The 27,948-nt window shown below is 35.5% G+C and overlaps 1 protein-coding gene across 2 annotated transcripts in view; it reads right to left on the bottom strand.

The window, feature by feature from the left end:
* Window positions 1–27,948, bottom strand: part of LOC111059194 (alpha,alpha-trehalose-phosphate synthase [UDP-forming]) — a 43,929-nt gene that overhangs the window by 4,162 nt on the left and 11,819 nt on the right. The window contains exons 4-12 of one of the 2 annotated variants that reach the window (XM_039429134.1): window positions 27,775–27,927; window positions 24,355–24,472; window positions 21,451–21,773; window positions 20,446–20,662; window positions 18,045–18,201; window positions 15,986–16,183; window positions 10,374–10,563; window positions 3,222–3,359; window positions 559–852 (exon numbers count right to left, since the gene is read on the bottom strand). In XM_039429134.1, coding sequence (XP_039285068.1) covers window positions 559–852; window positions 3,222–3,359; window positions 10,374–10,563; window positions 15,986–16,183; window positions 18,045–18,201; window positions 20,446–20,662; window positions 21,451–21,773; window positions 24,355–24,472; window positions 27,775–27,927 — 1,788 coding nt within the window. The remainder of the gene's footprint in view (window positions 1–558; window positions 853–3,221; window positions 3,360–10,373; window positions 10,564–15,985; window positions 16,184–18,044; window positions 18,202–20,445; window positions 20,663–21,450; window positions 21,774–24,354; window positions 24,473–27,774; window positions 27,928–27,948) is intronic. The other variant, XM_039429133.1, reaches the window with a different exon arrangement.

Raw genomic sequence — 27,948 nt, 5'->3', positions numbered from 1 at the left:
ACAGATTCCTTTGAACATCACGACGATGATGTCTTTTGTCTCGCATATCCCACAATGGAACATGCTCTCGAACCAAACTTATCAACTATTCATTGTCTATAGTTACAACTTTATAAAACAGATCAACTTCAAAAAACAAAACCAACAAGACTGTGAAACAATTTTGAGATTAGGATTATGTTCTCAACACGACTTCGGCCGGATAGAGCCGGAAAATCCCATTCAATTCGGATCGAAAACTTGATCGGCCGGAGACGACCGTGCACGGACGTATAACTTCTTCCAATGGACGAGCATCTATAGCTTCCTTTGTTGGGAGATCGTTCGGACGAGTTCGGTAGTTTTCGGCCGATGCTAGTTCGGACGAAATCGGTTCCAGTGGACGGCCCACCTTAAACCTCCATATTAGGTGGATTTCGTGGAAGAGGGGGCTCTTATTGCCTCAACTTCGCTCACATCACTTGTAATGTTATAAAGTGCAAATGAAAGACATTTATCCATCTATCTATGATGTCCGAAAACAGCCATTACGTTCTAGTGTGGCAAAAACCAATTTACCTCCATTGCATCCTCATCGGTGACGTCATCGCCGGCGTATATGATGCGGATGCGTTCGCTCCAGTCGAGGCCGAACGCCGTGCGCAGAATGTAGATGGACGCGCGGCCCTTGTTCCACTGCACGGGCGGCTTTGCCTCGAGCGCACAGTGTGCCTCTCCCGCACGGAAGCCGTGCGCCTCGATCAGCGCCCTGGCCTGCGCCACCATCTCCGGACGCACGTCGATCGGCGTCTCGCGGTAGTGAAACGTCAGCAACGCGCCTTTGTTCTCCACCCATGCGCCCGCCTTGCAAACCTGCAGACGATCAACATCGTAAATCAAATCACAAATCGTTTACTGCACAAAAAATACATGTTACAAATATTTTTTTTAAATAACGGAACTGTGCTACACGTCGGCAAAATAAAACTTGTACGCCGGCATGGAGTCTTAACATAACTTAATATTACTCACTTGCACACTAATCAAGTTTATACAAAGATAAGATCTACGAAAATACAATTAAAAGGAAATATTACTAAACCTATAATTTAGAAATATAGTACTACTAGCCGTCAGGCTCGCTTCGCTCGCCATATCCGTCTAGCCGTCTGGACCCCCGACTGGATCGTCCAAGAATGAGATCAGCAGGTTCGCTTCGCTCGCCTGCATTTTTCATTTGAGCATTTTTATCATATGTTAGGACAATCCAGTCGGGGGTCCAGACTAAACGTCTGGCTAAACGGATATGGCAAGCGAAGCGAGCCTGACGGTTAGTAATATGATATTCCCAGGATTGAAGTAGCAGTGCCCAATCAATTTTTCCGCGATAAATGCATTTAAATCTTCAACTTGGTGCCAACCTAACAAAGTAAACTCAACTTAATGCCAAACTGACAAAATTATTAATTTAGAAAAAATATTAATTATTAAATTATTAATTTAAGTTAACAACTGTTTCGAAGAGGTGCTCTATCTAGATTATAGTTCTATAGTAACATATGATATGGAAATTTCAATCATAATTAAGAGATTGGGAGAAGAAGAATATACATGCTAAAAGACTAACTTTAAACCCTTAAAACAACCCTTAGAGTTAAAATATTGCCAAAAGATTTCTTAGTGCGCCTCTAAAGGGCCAACTGAACATACCTACCAAATTTGAACGTTTTTGGTCCGGTAGATTTTTAGTTCTGCGAGTGAGTGAGTGAGTGAGTCAGTCAGTGAGTGAGTCAGTCAGTGAGTGAGTGCCATTTCGCTTTTATATATATAGATTAATCAAAACTGCATTGAACTAAATCATTAATTATGAAGAATTCTTCAGATGTTGTTGTATTGGTTCCTCAGTGGCTCTTTGTTTGTAGGTAGCATTATTTAGAGACTGATATTTTCTTATTTTAAAATCAGCTAGGAATCAAATTAAGAATAAACATGATAATATTTCATCAGCTGCTTTTATTTCCTCCACATTAAATACAATTTCCATGATTATTTGATTATTGAATTGAATGTTAATGAAGAAATAGATTTTGGATATATTGGAACACTGTATGACAGGCGAGGCCCCAGCTTAACAGTTCAATACGTGTTTCATCAAATTGCAATTATTAATCTGGATTATTATTATTGTCAGTTGAATGATAGCTATCAACAAATCACCATAAATTCGAAATTTAAATACATTTCTGACCTCTTCTTGAAGTAATTGTAAGAGAGCGTATTGCAATTATCATTCCAGATTATTTTTGATTTGCAATTATCATTCCAGATTAATTTTAAATTGAATGATAGCTATCAACACATACATTTCTGACCTGTTCTTGAAGTAATTGTAAGAGAGCGTACTGCAATTATCATTCCAGATTATTTTTGAATTGCAATTATCATTCCAGATTAATTTTGAATTGAATGATAGCTATCAACAAATACATTTCTGACCTGTTCTTGGAATGCTTGTGAGAGAGCGTATTGCAATTATCATTCCAGATTATTTTTGAATTGAATAATAGCTATCATCAAACCACCATACATTTGAATACATTTTTGACCTGTGATTTTAAGAATGCGTATTTCAATCATTATTCTACACCTTTTACAATTGTATTAGAGAAAGTATCAATTGTAATTATTGAGAATAGTCATTTGTATTTGAGAGAACATCATAATTATGTAATTGAGAAAAGTGAATTCTATTCGAGAAAGTATAATTTCAATTCGAGAATAATCATTTGAAATTGAGAAGTTGTCAATTATTGTAATTGAGAAATGGGATAAAAATACCAAGTAATGGTTTTTCCCATTTTCAATTGAGATTTTCTCATTTATATTTGACACTTCTCAGATACAATTCACTATTCTCAATGACATAATTATACTTGAATTTTAAAAACACTTATCGAGTAAAAATACACTTACATTGGTAGTCACTCCATAAGTGTTTTTAAAATTCAAGTTTAATTTTAATAGTGAAAAAGTATGAATATGCAACAGAGTACATAATTATGATGAGTTCTCAAATACAATTGACAACTCTCACTTACATCAGACATTTTCTCAATTACAAGTGACTAGTCTAAAATACAATTGGTGGTTTCTAAAATTAAATTTATGCTCTCTCGAATACAATATTGGGAAAGGTGTAGATTATTTTTCAATGGAATGAAGCCAACATCATATTTGCTGACCTGTTCTTGTAGCGCTTGCAAGAGGGCGCTGCATTTGTCCTCGAACTCAGTTGGCATCGGATGCATGAATCGACTTCCGTCCGGATGTAGAATTTCCAATCCATGGTTGCCTGCATAGGTCAGCCCGTCGATCCCAACCTACAACGAATAACATGGTCATAGATCTTCTCCCTAATGAGTCCTAAAGCCAAGAGTTCATTTTTATGAATATATTTCAAGTCTTTTCGATTCAATTCCAGTTTTAAGCCTGGTCCACACGCTCCATAGCGCAATAAAACTTTTACTATAGTGGGGTCCACGTTATAATGGCAGTGGAGAAAGATAGGAGAACTACGTTGCCGATCCTCTGTCTTGTCAATGCCTTCTAAAGACGGTAGCTGATACAGGTTTATTGATGTAATATTAACTGTTCATTCTCGTTTAAAAAAATCAATTATAATTTATTGAGCAAGAAATTATATTTTCCAATAATTTCACAATTAATTTTCATAATTAGGATGAAATATCATCGGAATTCCGATATATATCGTCCGAATTCCTGTATGCGGACGTGACCTCTCTCTTAAGGTCATTTGCATACAGTAATGACTTATTTCTGCATCGTGTATATGTATTATAATCTTTGTAACTTGTGAATCTCTATCTTGAGTTGCTGTCCACTGTTATTTTATTGTATCTCTAGTAGAGAAATCTTTTTTATGTATTTTTCGTTCGCAGTGTAGCTCTAGTAGAGTAAGCCATTAGCTGTATTGTTTTTTTTTGTTTCTTTGTTTGGTTTTTTTCTCATTGTATTTCTATAGTGGAGCAGAATGATAATACTGCATGCTTAGTTTTCTATTACTCTTAATTTTCACATGTTTTGTATATTTTATCGCAGAAATAAAGTCAAATTTATTATTATTATATTTTGTTTATTGATTATTAATTCTACATTGTTGGAAGACTATCTGGCAACAGAGAAAAGCGAGAAAGAGATAGCGCTATCCGCTTTTTTGAATGATAGACAAGGATAGCAATACTATTGCAAATCAAACAGGGCCATTATAACGTTGACCTCACTATAAGCCGGCCACTGAAGACAAGACAAGAGTGTCCAGCATGTGTGAACGGACATGTATTTGAAAGAAAAAGACAGTTTATGCTAAAGGCTTCGAACGAAAAACAGCTGTTCGACAGCAGCTTATTACATGAAATAAACAATAAGGCACAACTCACACTTACGCGACTCAGGTCGAGAAGAGACTCGACTCTAGTCGAGAGCATATGTTTTCAAATGGTGACACTCAGACCAGTCGATTCTAGTCTCCGCGACATCACCATTTGAAATCGACGTGAGTCGCGTGAGTGTGAGTTAAGCCTAAGGGGGTTACGCCATCAGAAGTGTTTTTGCACTAGCGGCGGACTATTGGCTGATTTTCAGCTGATTCATCATGAAATTATTGAAAAATATAATTTCACTAGCCGTCAGGCTCGCCTCGCCTGCATTTCTCATTCGCGCATTTTTATCATCATATGTTAGGATGATCCAGTCGGGGGTCCAGACTAAACGTCTGGCTAAACAGATATGGCGAGCGAAGCGAGCCTGACGGCTAGTAATATAATATTCCCAGGAATAGCTCTGATTGAAGTAGCAGTGCCCAATCAATTTTTCCGCGATAAATGCATTTCAATCTTCAACTTGGTGCCCACCTAGCAAAGTCAACTCAACTTAATGCCAACCTGACAAAATTATTAATTAGTTATCAGAACAACTGTTTCGAAGAGGTACTCTCTCTAGATTATAGTTCTATATTAACATACTGTATGGTATGTTCATTTTTCAATTATAATTAAGAGAATAAGAAGAATATACATGCTAAAAGACGAACTTTAAACCCTTAAAAACCACCCTTAGGGTTAAAATATTGCCAAAAGATTTCTTAGTGCGCCTCTAAAGGGCCAACTGAACATACCTACCAAATTTGAACGTTTTTGGTCCGGTAGATTTTTAGTTCTGCGAGTGAGTGAGTGAGTCAGTCAGTCAGTCAGTGAGTGAGTGAGTGCCATTTCGCTTTTACATATATAGATGCTTAATAAAATATAATTGATTATCTTAAACTAGAATGAATAGTTATTGATGTATAAACCTGATACAGGTTTATTACATCAATAAACCTGTATCAGCTACCGTCTATAGAAGGCATTGACAAGACAGAGCTTCGACAACGTAGTTCTCCTATCTTTCTCCACTGCCATTATAACGTGGACCTTACTATAAGGAATGAATTATTTAAACAAGATTTAGGTTCAACTCAAACTTATGCGACTCAGGTCGAGAAGCCCTGACTCGACTCTAGTCGAGAGCATGTGTTTTCAAATGGTGATGTCGCGGAGACTAGAATCGACTGGTCTGAGTGTCACCATTTGGAAACATATGCTCTCGACTAGAGTCGAATCTCTTCTTGACCTGAGTCGCGTAAGTGTGAGTTGAGCCTTCATTAGTGCAACAGTAATGTTAAGGTGCGTACAGATATACGCGCCGCGAACATGATCAATTCAATTTTAATCAGCTGATGCCAAGCTTTTTATATCTGTATCTTATCGTTTCTGTAAAAATACAGATATAATCAGCTGATTAAAAGTGAATTGCTCATAATAAGAAAACAAAGATATTGTCAAATTTCACTAAATTTTTTTTTGTAAGTAATGAGCTATTGTAGCCTTTATGGCCATTCTGTATATTTTCCATCTTATTTCTCAAGGTTTTCTGGTACAATATAAACCAATATAGGACTGTTGTTATAATTTAGAAATCATGCATTCAAAACAAGTGAGACTGTCATTATTGTTTCTTTTAAATTTTTTACATGTTCTATTCTTATGCTGAAATACTTGCTCCTCACTCGAATTTATACTGGTTGTTTGACGATAGTGATTAGCACAACTGTACTAGTAAAAAGGATATTTTTATTTTTCGTATCAACAATTATCTCAACCCTAATAAATTTTCGTCTACTACCCGTCCAGTTAAATGTTTCGGTGTACATTAATAAATTATGGTACTTGAATATTTTGGAAAAAAGAGTTGCATAAAGATAAATTATTGGTAGTTTATGTGAGCAATAATAATATAAGTTCAAATGATGATGCATATTGTTTCGCATTGAATGGGCTTTTACACGATTTGAATAGCTTAATGTTATTATGATTATGTACTGTATATTTCCGTCCAATGACTGAACTGAGTAATGATACATTTAATGACGCTCACCATAACGACATTGTAATTGTACAACAGAATATCCGCAGTTTAAGAGCTAATTTCGATGCTTTCAGCCTCCAGTTAGAAGTTTTAGAAAGAATACCTGACATAATAATACTAACCGAGATATGGGTTGATGAGAGTGAAATCAATCAGTATTATTTGACAAATTATACAGTACATTTCAAATGCAATAATTCAAATAGAGCAGGGGGAGTAGCAGTGTACGTTTCAGATAGGTTGGCTTGTGTTGGCCTTGATGATTGCAACATGATAACAGCAGATTGTAAGCACCTGATACTATCTTATCCCACACAAAAATCGACTTACTGGCTATCTATAGATACCATGCTTTTTCTGAAGAAGCATTCACTAGTGAACTAACCTCCTCGATAAAGCTTATCAAAAACTCCAATTTAATTATTAAGGTGACATGAACCTCAATATCCTGCAACAGAATAGAATTTCTGATTTTTATTTGGTTCGAATGGCTAGTCTCGGCCTCAAATCCCTTATCAATGAGCCCACGCGAGCTACTAATACTTCCGAAACTTGCATAGATCACGCATTCATTAGAGACAAAATCAATAGTAGACTGGGTTATAGTTCTAAAGTTATCCAGACATCTATCACGGATCATTGGATGACTGTTCTTTACATAAAAACTAATGATAAGGAAATGTTTCCGAAAATAAAAGAGCATAAAAGAGTTGAAGAAGACAAGTTTATAGCACTGATGGGAAATGTGGATTGGAGCGACGTATACTCATGTCATTCCGTTTCACAGGCGGTGGAAAAATTTATTCACAAAGTAAAAAATTGCATTGAACAGTCCTATAAGACAATAAAAAATAATGCTAAGCTTTTGAAACCGTGGATGAATGCAGAGCTAAAAAGAGAAATTGATAAGAAAAATAGATTATACAAAAGGTGTAGGCAGCAACCAGAAAATACTAATCTTAGGCGTGACTATAACATCCAAAGAAATATCCTACTGAACAAAATTAGGTTTAAAAAACAGGCTTATTACTCTGCTGAACTTGAAAAGAATATGACTAACAGCAAAAAACAGTGGGCAATAATTAAAGACTTAACAGGCGAAAAAAAATTAATAAATCTATAACACTAAGCGATGAAGCAGGGTCCCTGATAACATGTGATAATGAAGTAGCCAGAATGTTTAACAATCACTTTTGTACGATAGCTGATGATCTGAGAGAACAAATAGTAAATGATAATAGACAAATAAATGATTCGTTCAAGAAGTTCGAGAAAAATTTCCAATGCAATGGAATAAGAAATTCAATTTTTTTCTACCCAACAACTAAAGAGGAGATCTTGAATATTATATCACAACTACAAAATAATAAATCACCTGGATATGACAATATAACAACATCCCTAATTAAATCTATTTCACACCTCATTATTGATGTTTTGATATTCATATACAACCTAAGCTTAAGGACAGGAGAATTTCCTGCAGAGTTTAAGAAAGCAGTAGTTATTCCTCTGTATAAAAAATAGCAAAATGCAGGCTACAAATTATAGACCGATTTCGCTGTTATCAATTTTCTCTAAAATACTTGAGAAAATTGTCAAGAACCGAGTTACTAGTTTTCTGGAGCAGCACAACTTTTTCAGTAAAAACCAATATGGTTTTCAGAGCAATCTTAATACGGGTTCAGCAATCATGAAACTAATGTCAGGGGTTTATGATAATATCAATGAAGGTATTCCATGTGGTGCCTTGTTCGTTGACGTCATGAAAGCCTATGATATGGTTGATCATGAGATTCTATTAGATAAAATGTACCTGGCAGGAATAAGAGGCATTGCATACGAGTGGTTCAAATCATACCTCACCGGAAGACTTCAGCAAACTAGAGTTATAACGGTGTTGTTAGTGCATTCAGAGAACTGAAAATTGGTATACCACAGGGATCAGTATTATCCGTTTACTTTTTCTAATATATGTAAATAGCTTATGTAATGGGGGTTTCAAGGGTAGCTTGGTTGCTTTTGCTGACGACACTGCACTTCTTTATAAAACAAAATCATTTGCAGAACTGCAAGAAAACATGCAGAACGACATAAATGCGCTTAGATGGTGGTTTACTCGCAATATGATGGTGATGAGCCCAAAAACAAAATATATCATATTCAGACTACGGAGAGATGTGCAATTCCCTTCCCCACTCAAATATCATGAAATCGCATGTTCCTTGGCTGCTGATTGCGATTGCCCACCCCTAGAGCAGGTCAAGTGCATCAAGTACCTTGGAGTTTGGGTGGATAGTAGGATCAGTTGGAGAGAACACATAGGTTATATAAAAAAGAAATTATTGAAATATATTCGAATATTTTATCTTCTCAGAACTGTGTGTAATTCGGAATTGATGAGAAAGATCTACTTTGCTCACATAAATTCCAATTTTGAGTATGGCTTGGAAATTTGGGGGGGGGAACATATAAGGCTGCTTTACATCCGTTAATCATTTTACAAAAAGCATTTATGAGAATAATGTCTTACAAAACGAGATATGATCACTCTGCACCAATTTTCAAAGAGCTCAGAATACTGCCTATCAGGAACTTATATATTTTTAAAACCCTAAAGCTGTTTTTTGATAGGAGTGGTGAAATGCAGCTGATTAATATGCGCAGGGTTGGGAGGAATCAACAAAATGTGCAAGTCCCTAAGCCCAACCTTACAATTTTCAAAAAATTCTTCAATTTTTTAGCACCAACGTTTTTTAATAGACTTCCTGTGGACATAAAAAGGTGTAGGCAGAAGACAACTTTCTGCAGATTATTACAGAGCCATCTGATACATGAAGATGTTTCCGGTTATTATGAGAATATTGTTTGAACTGCAGGCTTGCACTTTATTTAGCACTTTTTTACAACTGGTAAGCTCGAAATTTTTTTGTTTTAGTTTGTAATGTTACTGTTTATAGTGTAATATTGTTAGTATTTTAATGATGTTAAACTGATACTGAAGTTCTTTTTCCTTTTTTCTTGTCTTTTTAGTTTTTTATACTCTTTCTTAATTTGCTTTGTAAACTGTAACACTTCTTTTTTATTTTAAGTAGTTTTTTTTCTGCCCAAACAGGTTTTTGTAACCTTTGGGATTATTTTCCATGTATATTTGATTTATGGTAATGCTCTTCAGAGTATGTTTGTGATTTTTTAGTTATATGGTAATTTTTTAGTGACTATGGTAATTTCATGCTCTGTATATATTGTATAAATGGAAAATAAATTGATTTGATTTGATTTGATTTGTTGTATTGAATTTAGGACATTGGTATTCAACTCATTTTTATCATTGAAATTTGTGTTAAACCTTATTTTGCTGTAATTTTTTAAAGGTTTGAAATATAACCTTTCTTATAATTTTTTTCTCAAATAGCCTATAGATTGTCAAGCCAAATACCAAAGACATGATAGACAGTCTCCAAGTCAGAGACAGAGTAACAGACCAGCTGTATAGAGTGGTCATAAAAAAAAATTATCCCTTTTACTAAAAGAAAATTTAATTTTATCTAGAAAATAATTACAAAGGTGTATATATTTTGATATCATGTATAATATTCATTACTTTCATTACTTTAGTTATTGCCACCCAATTATTTAGGAGCTCTAGACAACTAAGATTAGTTAAGAATGTTTCTGTATCCTCATTCCTCAGTACAGCTGATGATGCGTTGGTTAACTACGTGAAACCATGGTTCTGTTTCAAAGTTTTTAATAAATTTTTAGTGAAATTTGACAATATCTTTGTTTTCTTATTATGGAGAGATTTCACAACATCACCATCAATTCTACTAATTTTATTGAATTGCTCATGTTCGCGGCGCGTAAATCTGTACGCACCTTTAGAGATTGAATACAGTTGAACCACGTACCATTTCCTTGACATTGTGAACGTTGCGGCCGGATATGATGGAGATGTAGACCTCGGGCATGTTGGAGAGCCGCTCCAGCACGTGTTTGGTCTCCTGCGGCAAGATGGCGAGGTCGGGATGCGGCGCTATCGGAGCCAGAGTCCCATCGTAGTCCAGCAACAGTGCCAACTTATTCGTGTTCCCAATGTACCTGCCATTCAAAACCAAATCTACAGTCAGTCACATTATACTGGGTGATTATAAAAGGACTTTACAACTTGGAAAGCACATAAATACAGTCAAACCTCTCTATAACGAACCTCCACTTAACGAAATCCTCTACACAACGAATTTTTACCTGGTCCCATGACATTTTTGAGTTTTGGCTGCTTATTTACCTCTATTTAACGAATTTCGGACCTCTCAACAACAAAGTATTCTCTTGACTTCAACATAGGAAGTGTAGTATGTATAGGAAGCAGATGGTCATTTTGAAGGAATTTTTAGTTTCAGCAGAAAGGTCAATAGACTAATAATAATGGCAATTCAGGTAAAAAGAAGATAGGGTGGTAGACAGTCAATAGAGGGTGAAACACATGTCAGAAATTGAATGCAAGTTACTGGAAATTGAATTCCAAGAACTTGTCATTATTGTGGACCAGGCAGGTGAACGACTGGACTTTCCCATTCTTGCTTTTGTCACACATTCAATTCTTGAAATGACTATGATGATGATGATGGCTGTGACGAACCTGAGGAGAAGAATCCGTCAGAACAAGAAGTTCAACCAAAAATTACTCACTTTTTAAATATCAAACATAAAAAAATAGGAAAATTGAGTTATTATAGTATTTATAGTGACGTTATTGACAAAATAACAGTATTTTGCTTTCCATCTAATAGCAGTGTAAAAAGTTGAAAAATATTGCTAGAGTATGTACTTTGATTAAACTATATTAATAGTACAAAATCAAGCTTTCTGGAAATAAATTGGTGAGTTTACTCACTCATTACATTCTATAAATATTAAAAAAAAACATGTTTTTTTAAACAGCATGAATTTTCAAATTTTCATATTAATATTGGCCTAATAGGTACCCTACCTACGTTCGCGATATGTTTTATGTACCATATTCATTTATTTACCGCCGTGATACGATATTATAAGATCCATAGGATCCTGGCACTTTTCTTGACAGAACAACCTCTCAATAACGAATACCTCTCTGCTGCGAATTTTTTCTCGGGATAATCAACTTCGTTATACAGAGGTTTGACTGTATTTATTAAAATTACATACAGAATTGAGAAAGGTGTCATTTTTTTACAAAACACTCCAAGTTAAAGGTGTGTGAGTTATATTGGTTGGATGTGACAGCCATTGGTAATGCAACATACATCCCACCGATAATCGATTTCTTGCCACACTCGTACCAGCATATCAGGCGTAGCTTGTGCAACCGCAGCGATCCGAATGTGATTCGATTTTGGAGGTTATACACAATAAGCGTTAATGTATCTTTTCCATAAGCAACAGATGCTCTCTTATAATTTTTTGTGTAGTTGAGAAGTTGAAATTGTGGTAATTATTCATATTGAATGAAAAAGACTAAGAAATTGTCAAAAAACCACTGATTTATAAATACTTCTTAGTCTTTTTCATTCTCTCTTATAATCTTCTCAAAAGCAACGTGTTGCATCCGGAAAGATACATAAGGAGCTTCAAATGTATCTTTCGAAAAGCAACAGATGCTCTCTTATAATCGTATCAAAAGCAACGTGTTTTATCCGAAAAAGATACACAAGGAGCTTTAATGTATCTTTCCATAAGCAACAGATGCTCGTTTGTATCTACTCAAAAGCAACGTGTTGCATCCGAATAGATGCACAAGAAGCCTTTTGGAGTTAGGTACTTTTATTACAACATAGTCTATAAGCCTGTTTTTCACTAGTAGAGTTAGTGGTCGAGTAACTGGCATTCTAGCTCTACCGAGCTAACTCTACTCTACTTACTTGGTCAAGCAACTGTTTCCACTACAATTGAGAATAGTAGGTAGTGTGTTGTCTAGTGAACAGAACTAACTTAAAAATGTCAATACTTTTTAATAAATCAACACTTGAACACTTATTAACAATCACTTTTGAACAACTAAATTACGACATAGCAGTCAGGTATTTATAAATAAAAAGCTATTATCTTCTATTCGATTGATGAAGAACCAGTGTTGATGAAGGGCTTAGTGTCCGAAAGCGCTCCACAAAAATGTGAGTAGAAGCTGATAGCTTTTATTTATAAATACCTGACTGCTATGTCGTAATTTAGTTCTTCAAAAGTGATTATTAACAAGCAGTTCTTAATGGAAACAAACATTGATGAGACTTTAAAAAATTAACACTTTTTAGTAAATTTTAATAAAGTCATTATCGACCTCCGTCTCCAGTTGCCCGGGATGCGGTTTACGATGCCTCGCCATGTCTGTCTGTCCAAGTTGCTCCTCTCCTCCTTCAACCTCCTCCAGTCCAGTCCTCTCTCTTGGATCTCACGCCTAACCTGGTCTCACCATCTTCTTCGTGGTCTTCCTCTAGGTCGTCTTCCCTCCACCTCTCCGTGTAGCCACACCTTCTCCGTTCTAGTATTCTCCATTCTTTCCACATGTCCGTACCACCTCAGCCTTGCATTTGAAATGTGGGTCAATAGGGTCTCCCTCTGCTCCACCTCCTTCCTTATTTCGTCGTTCCTCACTCTATCTCTCCTCGTTTTCTGCACGAATGTCCGCAAGAACTTCATCTCCCCCGCCTGCAGCCTGCTCTCCTCTCTCCTGTTTGTGGTAAAGGCCTCCAAGCTGTAGCTGGCAATCGGCACATAGTAGCTACTGTAAAGAGTTTGTTTGGTCTTGAGTGGTATTTCCTTATTCCACAGAAGTGTCCTTACTTGTTGGTAAAATTGGGCTCCCTTCCGTACTCTGTTTATTACTTCCTTGTCGTTTCTGCCCTATCTGTCCAACATGCTACCCAGATAGCTAAAATCTTTCACGCTCTCAACTCTCTGTCCTTCTAGTGTGATGGTGCATGGGCGGTTGTCTCTACTCACTTTCAGTACCACTGTGTTGCTCTTACTGATTTTCATACCAAACTCTTTGAACTCTTGATACCATAGGTCCAATTGCTGCTGTGCTTCCTGTTCTGTGTCTCCATATGACAACATCATCGGCGAATGAAGTATTTTTTTAATTAATAAAAAAGTAATACTTTTTAATAAATAACAATACTTCTTAAACTTGATAGCCTACGGCACGACTCTACTCTACTAGCTCGAGACTGTTTTCATTAGCATAGTAGTTGTAGAGTAGAGTGAGAAGCGGTGGTGGGGGAAGTGGTAGAATACTATCCCACACTACTCTACTAAAAAATACTACTCTACCATGAACGTTTCAATTGAGAGAATTCATAATATAGTTACTACTTGCCTAGGGAACTCCACCACTATCTCTACTAATGAAAACCAGGCTTTAGCTTTCAGCTATAATGACACAACAATGTAAGTCGACTGTGTATGTGCATGCATGTTCTACCGTTGGTGGTGAGCCTTAAGCTGGGTTTTCGTTGCGCATGCGTAAAAGCCGTCGTCGACCACGACAGGGTGAGGATCTGAGATTGGGTAGATTTCAATTTGTCTAAATAACCTAAAAGATTATGTTCAATTATCTTTAAATGGGGGAGGTAGAGTTTATACTTTTAAATAGCATATGTTGATATTATTAAAAAATCTGGTGTGGCGAACTCACACAACTTTCCTTGCCGTTACGAAAATTGATTACCTGACGCTAGTATTCCCGCGCATCTAAAGTCTACTAATTCAAAGATCTGAGCCAGCTGGTGTCAGGAGAATAAATCACTGTAGACACACGAGGTCTGCTATCTCTTCATAGTGAATGATATTTCATAGAATCAACTGTTGCCAACACTTTGCAATTGAAATAATCACATATTATCGAATTTCGAGCTTATTTTCCATTTTAGGTGAAAATGTTACTGAACATCAATTGTAGAGATTTTCATGCTCAAACTTCTCCACTTGAAATGTTCTGTTTGAATTGTATCTGAAGCCTGATAATTGAGAATCTAAAATCAAACTTTGCATAGATGGGGCGGAGCTCCTGAAATTTCTACAGATATGGGACTTGTGGCAGTTGATAGAGCTTATCGATGACTATTTTAGGTATAATTTTAATCAAAATCGTTGGAGCTGTTTTCGAGAAAATCGCGAAAAACCCTGTTTTTGACAACATTTTCGCCATTTTATCCGCCATCTTGAATTGCATTTGATCGAAATTGTTTGTGTCGGATCCTGATATTGTAAGGGCCTTACGTTTCAAATTTCAAGTTATTCTTTTAATTGGGAGACGAGATATCGTGTAGACAGACGCACATACACTCATACACACATACAGACCAATACCCAAAAACCACTTTTTTTGGACTCAGGGGACCTTGAAAAGTATAGAAATTTAGAAATTGAGGTACTTTAATTTTTTTCGGAAGGCAATACTTTCATTACCTATGGTAATATGGCAAGGAAAGTGTCACCTGATCATATGGGACATATATATGAATCATATATTTATCTCATATTGATCAGGATTTTAGAGTTTTAATTTAGAAAAGTTTAATGAACAGTGTTTTTGTCTTTGAACGATTTTTGTCATCGACAGAAAGATTGTTTATTTCATTTGTTGTCAAAATTAATGTAGCTTCTCTTTTGTTTTTGATAACAAACGTGCCGCTTGTGCGACTGATAAAAATATGTATTTGGAATGGCTTCCATGTTTGGCATTGACTGAGTTATATATTAAAACCCAAAATTTTACTTTTGGTGGTGTGTGAGTTCGTTCGATAGGAAAATCCGGCTGTTCTGGTGAAGGGGATAGATTTTGTTCTTGTTTTATAATACAGTTTTCCTGTCACAGTTCGGGCAGTTTAAAGAGAATTGTATTATCGAATAGGAAGGGATCTGAACCCACTTCATTAGATCAATTTTTTTGATTTTTAATTAATAATTAACGTCGTGTTTCAACCAGTGGATGCCAAAGTGGGAAGCCATTTTCATGAAGGTAGGTGATTACTGAGTCATTGTTTTAAATTTTTCATAACCACAACAAATGAATCTTCTCTAGCAGCAAAGCGAGTAGCCCTTGAAATATTCATCTGATTATTATTATTTCGTAATTCCTAGTTATAATTCTAATTTTTGTAATAAATAATTTATTGTTTTGTTTTAAATATCAAAAACTTGTACGATCTTTTCTTGTGGTTCTTGTTTTCCATTTCCCCACCCTTACATATTTGGTGAAGGCATATATTGCTTACATATTTGGTGGAGGCGTCACGCTTATATATATTTGGTGGAGGCTTCTCCCGCCGTCCATATCGTGCTTACAAAAGTAGAAATGTTTTGATTCTTGATTCTTGAATAGTAAACACAAATAATGAAAAGTTATTTGATCAGCTGTTCTAGCACAATTGAAAAAATTTGGACAGTATGAATGTCAACAATGCTTGTCGTCGTCGCCGACTGCTGAAGTTTACGCACAAATGAAAATGCACCTTTAGGATGAAAGTGTTAATGAACTTACTTAGACAGGTATTCATCGAAGTCATCCATGGTGACCGGCTGCATTGTGGTGGGAAGCACTTCCTCGCCATCCTCCGAGATCAGGGTGCCCATAGCCTTCAGGAAACTCCGCATCCAGTAGTCCACGTTGTGCGTCTTCTCCCGTCTTCTCAGATAATTCATGCGCAGTGTTCTCTCATCTTCGGGCATGGTCAGCGCCCTGAAAATCAACAAACATTCAACAGGCTAGACAAAAAACAACTACAACATTCAACAAACTGGACACATAGTGCCGGTTGCACACCGTGTTTAACCGTGATTAATTCCACGAGAACCAATCAGAGACGGCTTCTCTTCACGAAATTCAGAACATAGTAGGTTTATCATATAAAAAATATATTGCACTAGGTCTCATCCCTGGGAAAACTCGCTGAAGGACATTAAAAGGATAATTATTATTCATCCTTGGAAAAGCAGCTGATAATTTCGTCGTCTGTCGATGATTGATTGATTGATTGATTGAGTACTTTATTTATGTAGATTACAATATATACTGGCTTATACACTTATATACAATAGCTTACAATACAGCAAAATTATAGATGAATTTACATAATATAGACTAAGAAAATAATTATTGAACTGTATATGATATGAAAAAGTAATTTGTAATATAATAACTATAGATAATTATATTGTTATGCATCTACATAAATTGGCGGAGCTTTGGACGTATCAATGTCCATTCTTCGGAAAGAATATTAAAATATCCTCCCCACTAACTCTCTACCAAAATGATGGAAATGAGTGAGCGAGTGCATGTTTGTGGGACTAAGACAAAATTATGACTCAGCTGTTGAACTTTTGTAATCATTCAACCAGGTATGTAGTGCCGGTTGCACAAAAGCCGGTTAAATTTATACCGTGATTACCAATCAGAGAAGCCATCTTTTCAAAAACGCCTTTTCTGACTGGTTCTACTGGGATTAAAATTTAACCGGCTTTTGTGCAACCGGCACTAAGTACCTGATTGAATGATTACAAAAGTACAACAGCTGAGTCATAATTTTGGCACAGTCCCACAGACATGCACTCGCTCACTCAGTTCCATCATCGACAGACGACGAAATTATCAGCTGCTTTTCCAAGGATGAATAATAATTATCCTTTTAATGTCCTTCAGCGAGTTTTCCCAGGGATGAGACCTAGTGCAATAGATTTTTTATATGATAAACCTACTATGTTCTGAATTTCGTGAGAATAGTTAGAGCCGTTTTCGAGATCCAGTAACATATAAACATATAAACAGAAATTGCTCGTTTAATTGTATAGGATTTCAGTTTAAACTGAATTAAATCTATAATATCGGGCACTGAGCTTCGCTCTGGAGTACAAAAGCATAGAAAATTTCTTACGAAAGAAGATATTATAATAACATTCATACAGAAATGTTCTATCTGATCACAGTAAATTGAGATTAATTCCCAGAGGAATGCAAAAATTTCCCTCACAAAGGCCCAGTTGCACAAAAGCCAGTTAAATTTTAATCCTGATTAACTTCACGTGAACCAAATCAGAGAAGGCCATTTTAAAAAGATGGATCTACTGGAATTAATCAGGATTGAAAATAACCCGGCTTTTTTGCAACCGGCACTAAATACCTGATTGAATGATTACAAAAATCAATAGCTGAGTCATAATTTTGACACAGTCCCACACACATGAACTCCCTCACTCACTTCCATCACCAACAGACGACGAAATAATTATTATAAGCTGTTTTTCCAAGGATGAATAATAATTATCATTTTAATGTCCTTCAGCGAGTTTTCCCAGGGATTAGACCTAGTGCAATCGAATCTTTATATTATAAACCCTACACTACCCTACCCATTACACTACATGAATTGTATGTTTACTTTTCCTGTGTCTTGTTTTTGTTACTGTTAGCTGTGTCTATTTTGTTCGACCATTTAGATTTTTTAACAAGTTCCAGATCCCCTGATTAGATGGGCAGAGGATGCTATTTGATCTATCTATCCATAGAATGAAAAGTAAATGTCTAATATTTGATGACTGACCGGTGTATCACCTCAGCTGCGTCATTTATCTCATAAGGGTTGCAAATCAAGGCCTCGTGCATCATTTCTCCTGCTCCAGCGAACGGGGACACGATGAGAACGCCCGGTGGCTCATTTATCTGACAGGCGACAAATTCTTTCGCCACAAGATTCATTCCTGAAATAATCACAAACATTTAGAATACAGCATGTTTCTACGTTTGGTTTTGAAGCATCTAAATTTAAAAATCTACTTTTGAAAATAATGGAGAAGTGAAAAACTACATGACAATCTATTTCGGACTATGTGTAACCTTATCTTTGATTTTGATTTGATTAAATTTTCTCCCCTGGAGACTCTTCAAAAAGTATAGGAAATCGTCAAGGACTATTTGTCAAAAAAATAAAGGAATACATATAAACATGTATTACGTACATCACATTCCACAATGTACATTGCAATTTAATCCTCCCAAAAGCCTCATTCTCCATCCATAAATTCTTGAATACTGTAGTAAACCCCGTTTGCTAAATATTTTCTCAATAGCTTTTTGAAAATATCCTTATTCTCATTTTCTCTCAAAGCTGACGGCAGTTTACTCATAAATTTCATACCCATATAAGAAGGCTTATTTTCATACTGAGCTGTCCTTTGGTATTGTGCAGAAAATTTACTCTTATTTCTAGTGTCATAATTATGTATGTCACAGTTTCTTATAAATCACTTCGAAAATGTACAGTGCAGGCACAGTTAGTAGTCCTAGATCTTTAAAATACTCTCTGCAGGACTCTAATGGCTTAAGACCTTTAATCGCTCTCACAGCTCTCTTTTGCATTCTAAAGATTCTATCTAAATTTTTGAGACTGGAGCCCCCCCAAACCAATATTGCATACCGAATATGTGACATTATGAGGGCATGATATACTGTACATGTTAAGATAGTGTTACCAGTACTTAATCTTGAAATCTGCCTGAGTGAAAACACTCCAGATGATATTTTACAGCACAAATGATCAATATAGTTATCCCAAGACAAGTTCTGGTCCAGCAAGACACCTAGAAATTTCACAGACAGAGGTGTGTTCAACATTGACTCCATTTATTTGAACGTTTATCTCTTCAAGATCTCTATAATTATTTCTATGTTTGAACTGCAAGAACTGCGTTTTAGTTTCGTTTACTTTGAGGTTATGTTGACTGAGGAATCTAAATTTGGAAGAGGAATAGCACAAGGTTACCTTATTTTTTTCTCACCCTATCATTTTTGATGATGTACTTTATTGTATGAATCAATAAAGAATAAAGAGTAGTTTTATCGATCAACAAAATAACATCGAACATACATGGATTTCAGGTGAGTATGTTATTTAGTAGGTGAGGTACAAGGAAGTGACAGAAATATCACATAAATATTATTTTCAGAAGATAATAGGAGACTTTAATGGGGAACTAGCACAAAATAGAAAATATTTTGAACACAAAAACAATCAGGATATCAGGTAAATTGTCATTAGACGTTGTGAAGAGCCAGTGAATACTAGGATATAATAAAGTGAGGTCCACGTTATAATGGCAGTGGAGAAAGATAGGAGAAAAACGTTGCCGATCCTCTGTCTTGTATAGACGGTACAGGTTTATTGATGTAATATTAACGGTTCATTCTCGTTTAAAATAATCAATTATATTTTATTATAAGCAAGAAATTATATTTTTCAATAATATCATAATGAATTTTCATAATTGAGACGTAATATTTTGTTAATTTGTTAATATTTGTTAATATCTGACAATTTACGTATCAAACGGGAATATTCCCGGACATGATTTTTATGTAATGATGAGTAAAAAAAAATAATAATTATTATTAATTCTACATTGTTGAAAGAAGATCTGGCAACAGAGCAAAGCGAGAAAGAGATAGCGCTATCCGCTTTGTTGAATGATAGACAAGGATAGCAATAACATTGCTAATCAAACACTGCCATTATAACGTGTAGGCTTACTTATAGTATGAATCAATAAAGAACAAAGAATCTATGGTCTTCGAAGAACAAAGAATCTATGGTCTGTCACACCTTTCCTGGACACTCTGTATATATATTCAAATTTTGCAAATATTATATGATATATTCCAAATAAATGCAATATTTCTCAAGTTTTTAATTTAAAGTGATACATTTTGTGATTCATTTAAAGTATTACGTCAACCTTCAACATTTTAAAATTATTATTCCTGGCCCGAAAATCAAGTGACTAAGCATTGTGTGAATTAATAACCATAACCTTTGGACAACATTAACATTTTATCAAAATTTTTGGAGAGAAATAGTACAGACTCAGCCTAGTTTTTCCTCCAATGTCATAATTATATTATGATTATAATGTTTTATATAATAAATAAATATTTATTGTGAATAATACCATCGCGCAGTGGCGTGACGAGAGCAACCGACGCATCTCTGTAGAAGGCGGCCAACTCATCCTGACTGACGCAGCCGTAGATGTAGCGAATCGGCGACCAGTTGGGAGTGGTAAATCTGCCATTGATACGTCCCACCAGTTGGTCCATCTCCTCCTTCAATTCCTGGTACTCTTTCACGTCGGTCCGCGAGGGTACCGAAATTTGCAATAATGTCACCTGCAAACAAACATATTACTGATGAAAACACCAAGATATCAAATCAAATCAACAGATCATTCATCTATATGAAATCATGAGAATTATCAGTAAAATAATAGCAGTTTTTTGAGTAATAGAATTTGACAAAAATTAAGATGAGTTCCACCACGAAATAATATTGTTTATTAGCTACATACATTGACAATGATGATAATAATAATAATTATTAATGATGATGATTATGACCAAAAATGATTGAAGTAGTATTGAATTATAGCACGCAAGAAAGAGACTTAGAAACGCAGATATGTGATTGAGCAGTTGTACAATATTACACAACGAAATACACATAATAAATACATGATGAAGACTAAGGCACACACTTACGCGACTCAGGTCGAGAAGAGACTGCGACTCTAGTCTCTCTTCTCTCTTCTCTTCTCTACGACTCTTCTCTTCTCGACGCAGCATGTGTTTTCAAATGGTGACACTCAGACCAGTCGATTCTTGTCTCTGCGACGTCACCATTTGATAACACATGCTCTCGACTAGAGTTGAGTCTCTTCTCGACGCAGCAAAACACATGCTGCGTCGAGAAGAGACTCAACTCTAGTCGAGAGCATGTGTTATCAAATGGTGACGTCGCAGAGTCAAGAATCGACTGGTCTGAGTGTCACCATTTGAAAACACATGCTCACGACTAGAGTCGAGTCTCTTCTCGACCTGAGTCACGTAAGTGTGAGTTGAGCCTAAGTCTAAGTCTGTACGCACCTTAATAGAATTGGAAACTGTGAGAGTGTAGCTACCTTTTCGAGGTGTTGCGGATACTTCTGCAGCAGTATCTCAAAGGCGCGCAATCGGTGCACTAGGCCCTTGGTGTAGTCGAGCCGATCGACGCCTAGCACCACCTTCTGGGCAGGCGCAGGCGCCAAGACGGCAGGCGCCGACTCGGCCAGTTGCACGAACCGGTCGAAGGGGATGCCGATCGGCAGTGGGCGCACGCGCACTGATCGCCCGCCATGTTCCACCAGCAGACCCTTGCGGTCCACACGACAGCCCAGTCTCCGCTGGCAACAGTCCACGAAGTTCAGACAGTAGTCTTCTATGTGAAAGCCGACCATGTCGCAGCCTTAAAACCGGAAAATAAACACCAGACACAGTATTAATTTATTATTTTTATTTATTTAGTATCATTGTTAACGTTTAATTTTATGAAGTGGAGAAAACATAACATATTTCCTGGACCACACCTTTTCCAATTTTATTTGAGAAAGTATCAATTGTATTCAAGAATAGTCAATTGAGAGAATGACAGATGTAAATGAGAATAGTCAATTGTATTTGAGAAGTCATCACATGTAATTGAGAGTAGTGAATTGTATTTAAGAAATCGTCGAATGTAAATGAGAAGATATCAATATTGAAAATGAGAAAATTTTCCAATTGACATGTCGTGGCTCTTCTGTAGTCTACAGTACAGGTTTGATTTGAGCAGGAAATAATACTGTACTATGTATACTGTACTATTCCAATTATTAGCATAGGCTTTGCATAGGGGCAAATTAATATTTTCAATGGTGAAATTATTTCCCCTCTACTATTTACGAATGATTAATGAGTACCATTTCTATGTATGTATTGGCAACACGACTTTTGTCTCCAAACATTTTGTGATAAATTGCACTTGATGAAGATCAAATTCTGTACGTTTACGGCGCAATTGAACTATATCATCAATCAATTGAATAACTTGATCAAGCAATTCGGCAATTCTTCAATGGATTTTGGTGCTTGAAATAGTATATTTCGCACCTAGAGCAGAAAATGAGATTTTTCCGGTTAGAAATCGGTTTTCAAGTCCGAGGCCGTAGTCCGAGGACTAGAAAAGATTGAGAGCCGGAAAAACATTTTTGCCCGTGGTGCGAACGTGGTCCGGCCTAGGCCGGAAAGAAACCTGTTCTGACGTAAGACGAGAGTCGTCTGCAAACAATGTCTTTCAGATCTACGTAGGGACTGGAAAACAGCTGCTTTCTGTGCAGTGTGGCGAAAATAATTTTCTATTTGAAAACTAAACGTTTTATTGGAATATTAAATATATTATCATATTATTTTTTATGAATACAGTTATGAAAAATTTATGTACTGGAAGCACTGGCTTTTTAAAATCATTTCCCAATAACAACTGAAAACTTCTCGATTTCAATTCGTATGTTCTCAAATTGAAATGATACTTTCTCGAATAAAATTCACTATTCTCAACTACAAGTGATGATTTATCAAATACAATTGACTATTCTCATTTACATTTGACGTTTTCTCAAATACAAATGAATATTCTCAATTACAATCGATACTTCAAATCAAATCATTTATTTGCCATACAATAAATACATATTCAAAACATAATGAAAGGAAATACTTAATTTCATAATCAAAAGTATAAAATAATTAAAATAAAAATTAAGCATAAATAATACCAAAGTCATAATTAGATACTTCTCAATGGTAATCCGGCATCACCAGCAAAAGGAATCAAGCCTTGCCCGCTGGTGAGAGTTGCAATCATCTAGTTACATTGGTTGTTTCCTAGTTTTATACAATAATAGAGAAAAAATAATCCACGCTTAAAAATATGTTTTTAAAAAATTAGATAATTACTTTCTCAAATACAGTTGGAAAAGGTGGAGTATATGAATCAAAATTCCAGGGAGGAACAAATTTTGGTTGCACCTGTTTTACACCCCTAAATTATTTTAATGAATGATTATTGAACATTTATTGTGTATCATTGAACCAATACATGAATGAAAGTATAATTCCTATACAATGCCAATGAAATTAAATCAACACCATACACAACTAACATTGTTAACGTCTAATTTCAGATATCACTGAATTTAAGTGATAATTTACCTACATCTGCGTTTCAATAGTCAAGTATTCTTTGCTTCAAATTTTGTTGAATGAAGAAGTTCATTCGAGAAAACTTGATTTAGTGAGGTCCACTTTATAATGGAAGTGGAGAAAGATTGGATAACAACGCTGCCAATTCTCTGCCTTGCCACTGCCTTCTGTGAAGGGTGACTGATACCGGTATTACTGAAGTAATATTAACTGTTCATTCTTGTTTAAAATGATAAATTATATTTCATTTGACAAGAAAATATATTTCTCAATGATTGATTAATAAATGTTTATAATTGAGATTAAATATGTTGTTGATATTAATGTAACTTATTTCTACTTTGTTATGGCAGGATCTGGTAACGTTACGGAACTAGAAAAGGGTAGCGCTTTCTGCTTTGTCAAATGATAAACAAGGATAGCAACAGCAACACCAATGTCAATCAAATACTGCCATTATTAAATGGACCTCATTATAGTAAAGTATTCATGAATTCAAGTATTCTTAAATAACGAAGTTGATTTGAGAAAAACTTGATTTGATAGAGCATTTTCACACGTTTGAGAATAAGGGTCAAGCCACATGAAGCGATTTTTCAGCCGTTTTCAGACGAGTCGGCAGGGCAGGAAGTTTTCCGATTAGCTGATTGGGTTGACGTTCGGGAATCAGCTGATAATCATGTGGCTTGGCCCTAAATTTGGGAAAGGAACAGTTTTGGGCTTTGAGCCTGTTGTTCCTTTCCCAATCATTCATCATTGAGAATGATACTGTATGTATAAATAAATAATTTTGGAGTACAGCATACCTAACATTCCTTGAAGTACCTCATCAGCCCAAGGGAACAATCTGAATATATCCCAAGGTGGAAATGGAATGTGCAAGAAGAAACCAATTTTACACTTCAAGTTCATCTCATCACAAACCTGAAACAGAAACATGATCAAGTGAAAACAATAATTACTTAAATAAAGACTAGGACAACATACTATATTATCAGAAAATATAAAGTCAGCCAAAAGCAAGCAGGCCTAGGCCCATGATTGTTACAACATAACTTATGGAAAGTAAGTTTTGTGATAATCAAGTCTGACTTTTCTGGCTGTGCCAAAACATTAATGGCCGGTTCCCGAACTCGAGATTCAGCTAAGATTCAGACTTTGAACAGCTGAAGTCAGAAAATTGGCTTCCCGAAACAGGACGTAGTCGCAGTCCACGTTTAAACTAGTAGTTCTGTGAACAGTAGACCTCACGCAGTATTCTCATCCACAAGTACCTGATTGAAACTATAGACCTTATAGAAATACAGCAATAGACTGGCTTCTCCACACATCTGTGTAATCACTTGTCAGCTGATTTATGATGAATAATTCTATAGTCTGATTTTTACTCTAATATTGGCGTATGAAGGAGGCTCCTTTTTCCTTTTATATAATTATTATCCTTGAAATGCAAAATTTCCAAAAACCTTGTATATACGTCGACGCGCAATTAAAAAAGGAACATAACTGTCAAATTTCATGAAAATCTATTACCACGTTTCGTCGTAAATGCGCAACATATAAACATTTAAACATATTATAAACATTAAGATGAATGCCAAACCGGCGACTTGAATCTTAGACCTCGCTTCGCTCGGTCAATTAAATTTCGAAAAACTAGAAAATTGAACACAAAATAAAATAAAGAGAAAGTAGTATAAAGTTCCAGCTATTTAGAAATGTTTCATTTTATCAAGGAAAAACGTTCCCAATTATAGAAAATAATGATGAATTATAAATTGTCATAAAAACTGCGACTACGCCCCGTTTCGGGAAGCCAATTTTCTGACTCCAGCTGTTTAAAGTCTAGAACTTGGCTAAATCCCGAGCTCGGAAACCGGCCCTAAGATATAATTTAGTTTTGTCTTATGTATCTTGTATTTTGGCGAAATAAATATTCTATACTATAATTTTAAATTCACATTCACCTAAATTAATGGGAGGTTTTCATAAAATGTATAATCAATTCTCCTTCCATAGGTTCTTACTATTTCTATTGCAATATTAAGAAGATTTATTACTATTTCTTCAAAGAAAGTTGATTCCCATCTTTGACTTATTTACCGAGCGAAGTGAGGTCTAAGATTCAAGTCGACGGTTTGGCATGTCTCTTAATGTTTAAATGTTTTTATGTTTATATGTTGCGCATTTACGGCGAAACGCGGTAATAGATTTTCATGAAATTTGACAGGTATGTTCCTTTTTTAATTACGCGTCGACGTATATACAAGGTTTTTGAAAATTTTGCATTTCAAGGATAATATAAAAGAAAAAAGGAGCCTCCTTCATACGCCAATATTACAGTAAAAATCAGATTATAGAATTATTCATCATAAATCAGCTGACAAGTGATTACACAGATGTGTGGAGATGCCAGTCTATTACTGTATTTCCATAAGGTCTATAGTTTCAATCAGGTACTTGTGGATGAGAATACTGCGAGAGGTCTACTGTTCACAGAACTACTAGTAAGTTAAAATAAAACAATATTGATAGCAGTTACTGTTGATTTTATTAGATGTGGACACTGTTGAATAGACAAAAATATGTATAAAATTAATAGAGGTTAAGAATTAATAAATGGATGAGGAGTTATTCCCAAACAAGTGCATCAAAAATAAATTTTAATTGACGCTGAACTGAGCTTCAAGTGATAAAAAAAGAGATATAATAAGGGTTATTTATAGTGAGGTCCACGTTATAATGGCAGTGGAGAAGGATAGAAGATCAACGTTGCCAATCTTCGCCTTGTCAATGCCTTCTATAGACGATAGCTTATTACAGGTTTATTGATGCAATATCAACTGTTCATTCTCATTTAAAATAATCAGTTATATTTATTAAGCAAGACGTTATATTTTTCAATAATTTTATAATGAATTTTCATAATTAAGATGAAATATTTTGTTAATTAATTGACCGAAGCGAAGCTGAGGTCTTAGTTTCGACTCGATCGGCTTTTGTCTGTTTGTTTGTTTGTACCGCAGTTACAGTCGCAATTATTGTCCGATTTTGATGAAATTTGGTATACAAGTTCTTTGAAACAAGGCGCAGAAACGTATGTGTAACGATTTTTGATAAGACCTCCGGTTTTAATATAAATTTTGCCGCTCTAAAATGTGCTGTATTGAATGAATAGTATCGTTGGAATGCTATCGATAGAGGACAAGAGCTGTCAGCGGTAAACCTTGAAATGTCTGAGCCGCTCCAAATCATACTGTATTTATTAATTGAAGAAAACTACTCACTTGATTGCACCCTTTTCAACACGATATTTCCCTGTTTCATAGATGAATAGTGTCTAGACCTACCAAACCGGCCGGAGACATCACAGCTTAGTTAGTTAGCTCTTGTTTTCGTTTTAGTATGAGATCGGAAACCGACTTGTGAGCATAAACATTCTGCATAGGCATTGTTATGCCGCCATAACATTGAATCCACTTTTCATGAAAAACATTATTAGCAACCTCCTGTAATTGTCACCAACAAACCCATATTATTTAGAATCATTTTCCGTCTCACTATCGTCTGTGAGACGATTCATCGTCTAAATTGTCTACTGCATATTCCATTTTTCTATCAGTTGACCGATTTCTTATAATATTGATTGTTAGGAAAGTTGTAATATTGTAAATATGGGGACAATATGAAGGTACCTCCTTGAGAGACATTTATAAGTCCGGTGTCCCTGGAAACAACGAATGCTCTAGCACTTTCAATGTAGAAAATAATAGATGACATGGATAAATATTTACAAAATACTGTACTTTCTAAATGGCCCTTCTCATTAGTATGAAAGTTGTAGGCTATTCATGAGCAAGGTCTACTGTTCGCAGAACTACTAGTTATTAATTCTACATTGTTGAAAAACGATCTGGCAACAGAGCAAAGCAAGAAAGAGATAGCGATATCCGCTTGAATGATAGAAGAGGATAGTAATACTATCAACTATACAAAGCGCTATCCATTTTGTTGAATGATATTTATTTCCTGAAAATATTTATTATTGAATATTGTAATGTAAATGTTTTATGATGTATTTTTTTATGGAAATAAATTGAATTGAATTGAATGATAGTAATATCATTGTCAATCAAACACTGCCATTATAACGTGGAACTCACTATAGGTGACATTTCATACATCACTTGAGTCTGGCTCATATGAAATATTGTATGAATACTCACGTTTCTGACTGTATTGGCGCACAGCATCAAATGATAGTCATGAATCCAAATGAGTGGCGTATTGCAGGCCACACCATTCGCCTCAGTCTTTGGCAATGATCTCAGTGACTGGATTGTATGATTCGCAAACATCCTGTTCACTTCTTGATATGACTGAAACGCTCCAAATCATAC

Source organism: Nilaparvata lugens, chromosome 5 (assembly GCF_014356525.2).
Source record: "Nilaparvata lugens isolate BPH chromosome 5, ASM1435652v1, whole genome shotgun sequence".
In the NCBI taxonomy this organism is placed as follows: Eukaryota; Metazoa; Arthropoda; class Insecta; order Hemiptera; family Delphacidae; genus Nilaparvata; species Nilaparvata lugens.
The sequence above is the reverse complement of the archived record's forward strand: the minus strand, read 5'-3'. Positions and strand labels throughout refer to the sequence as shown.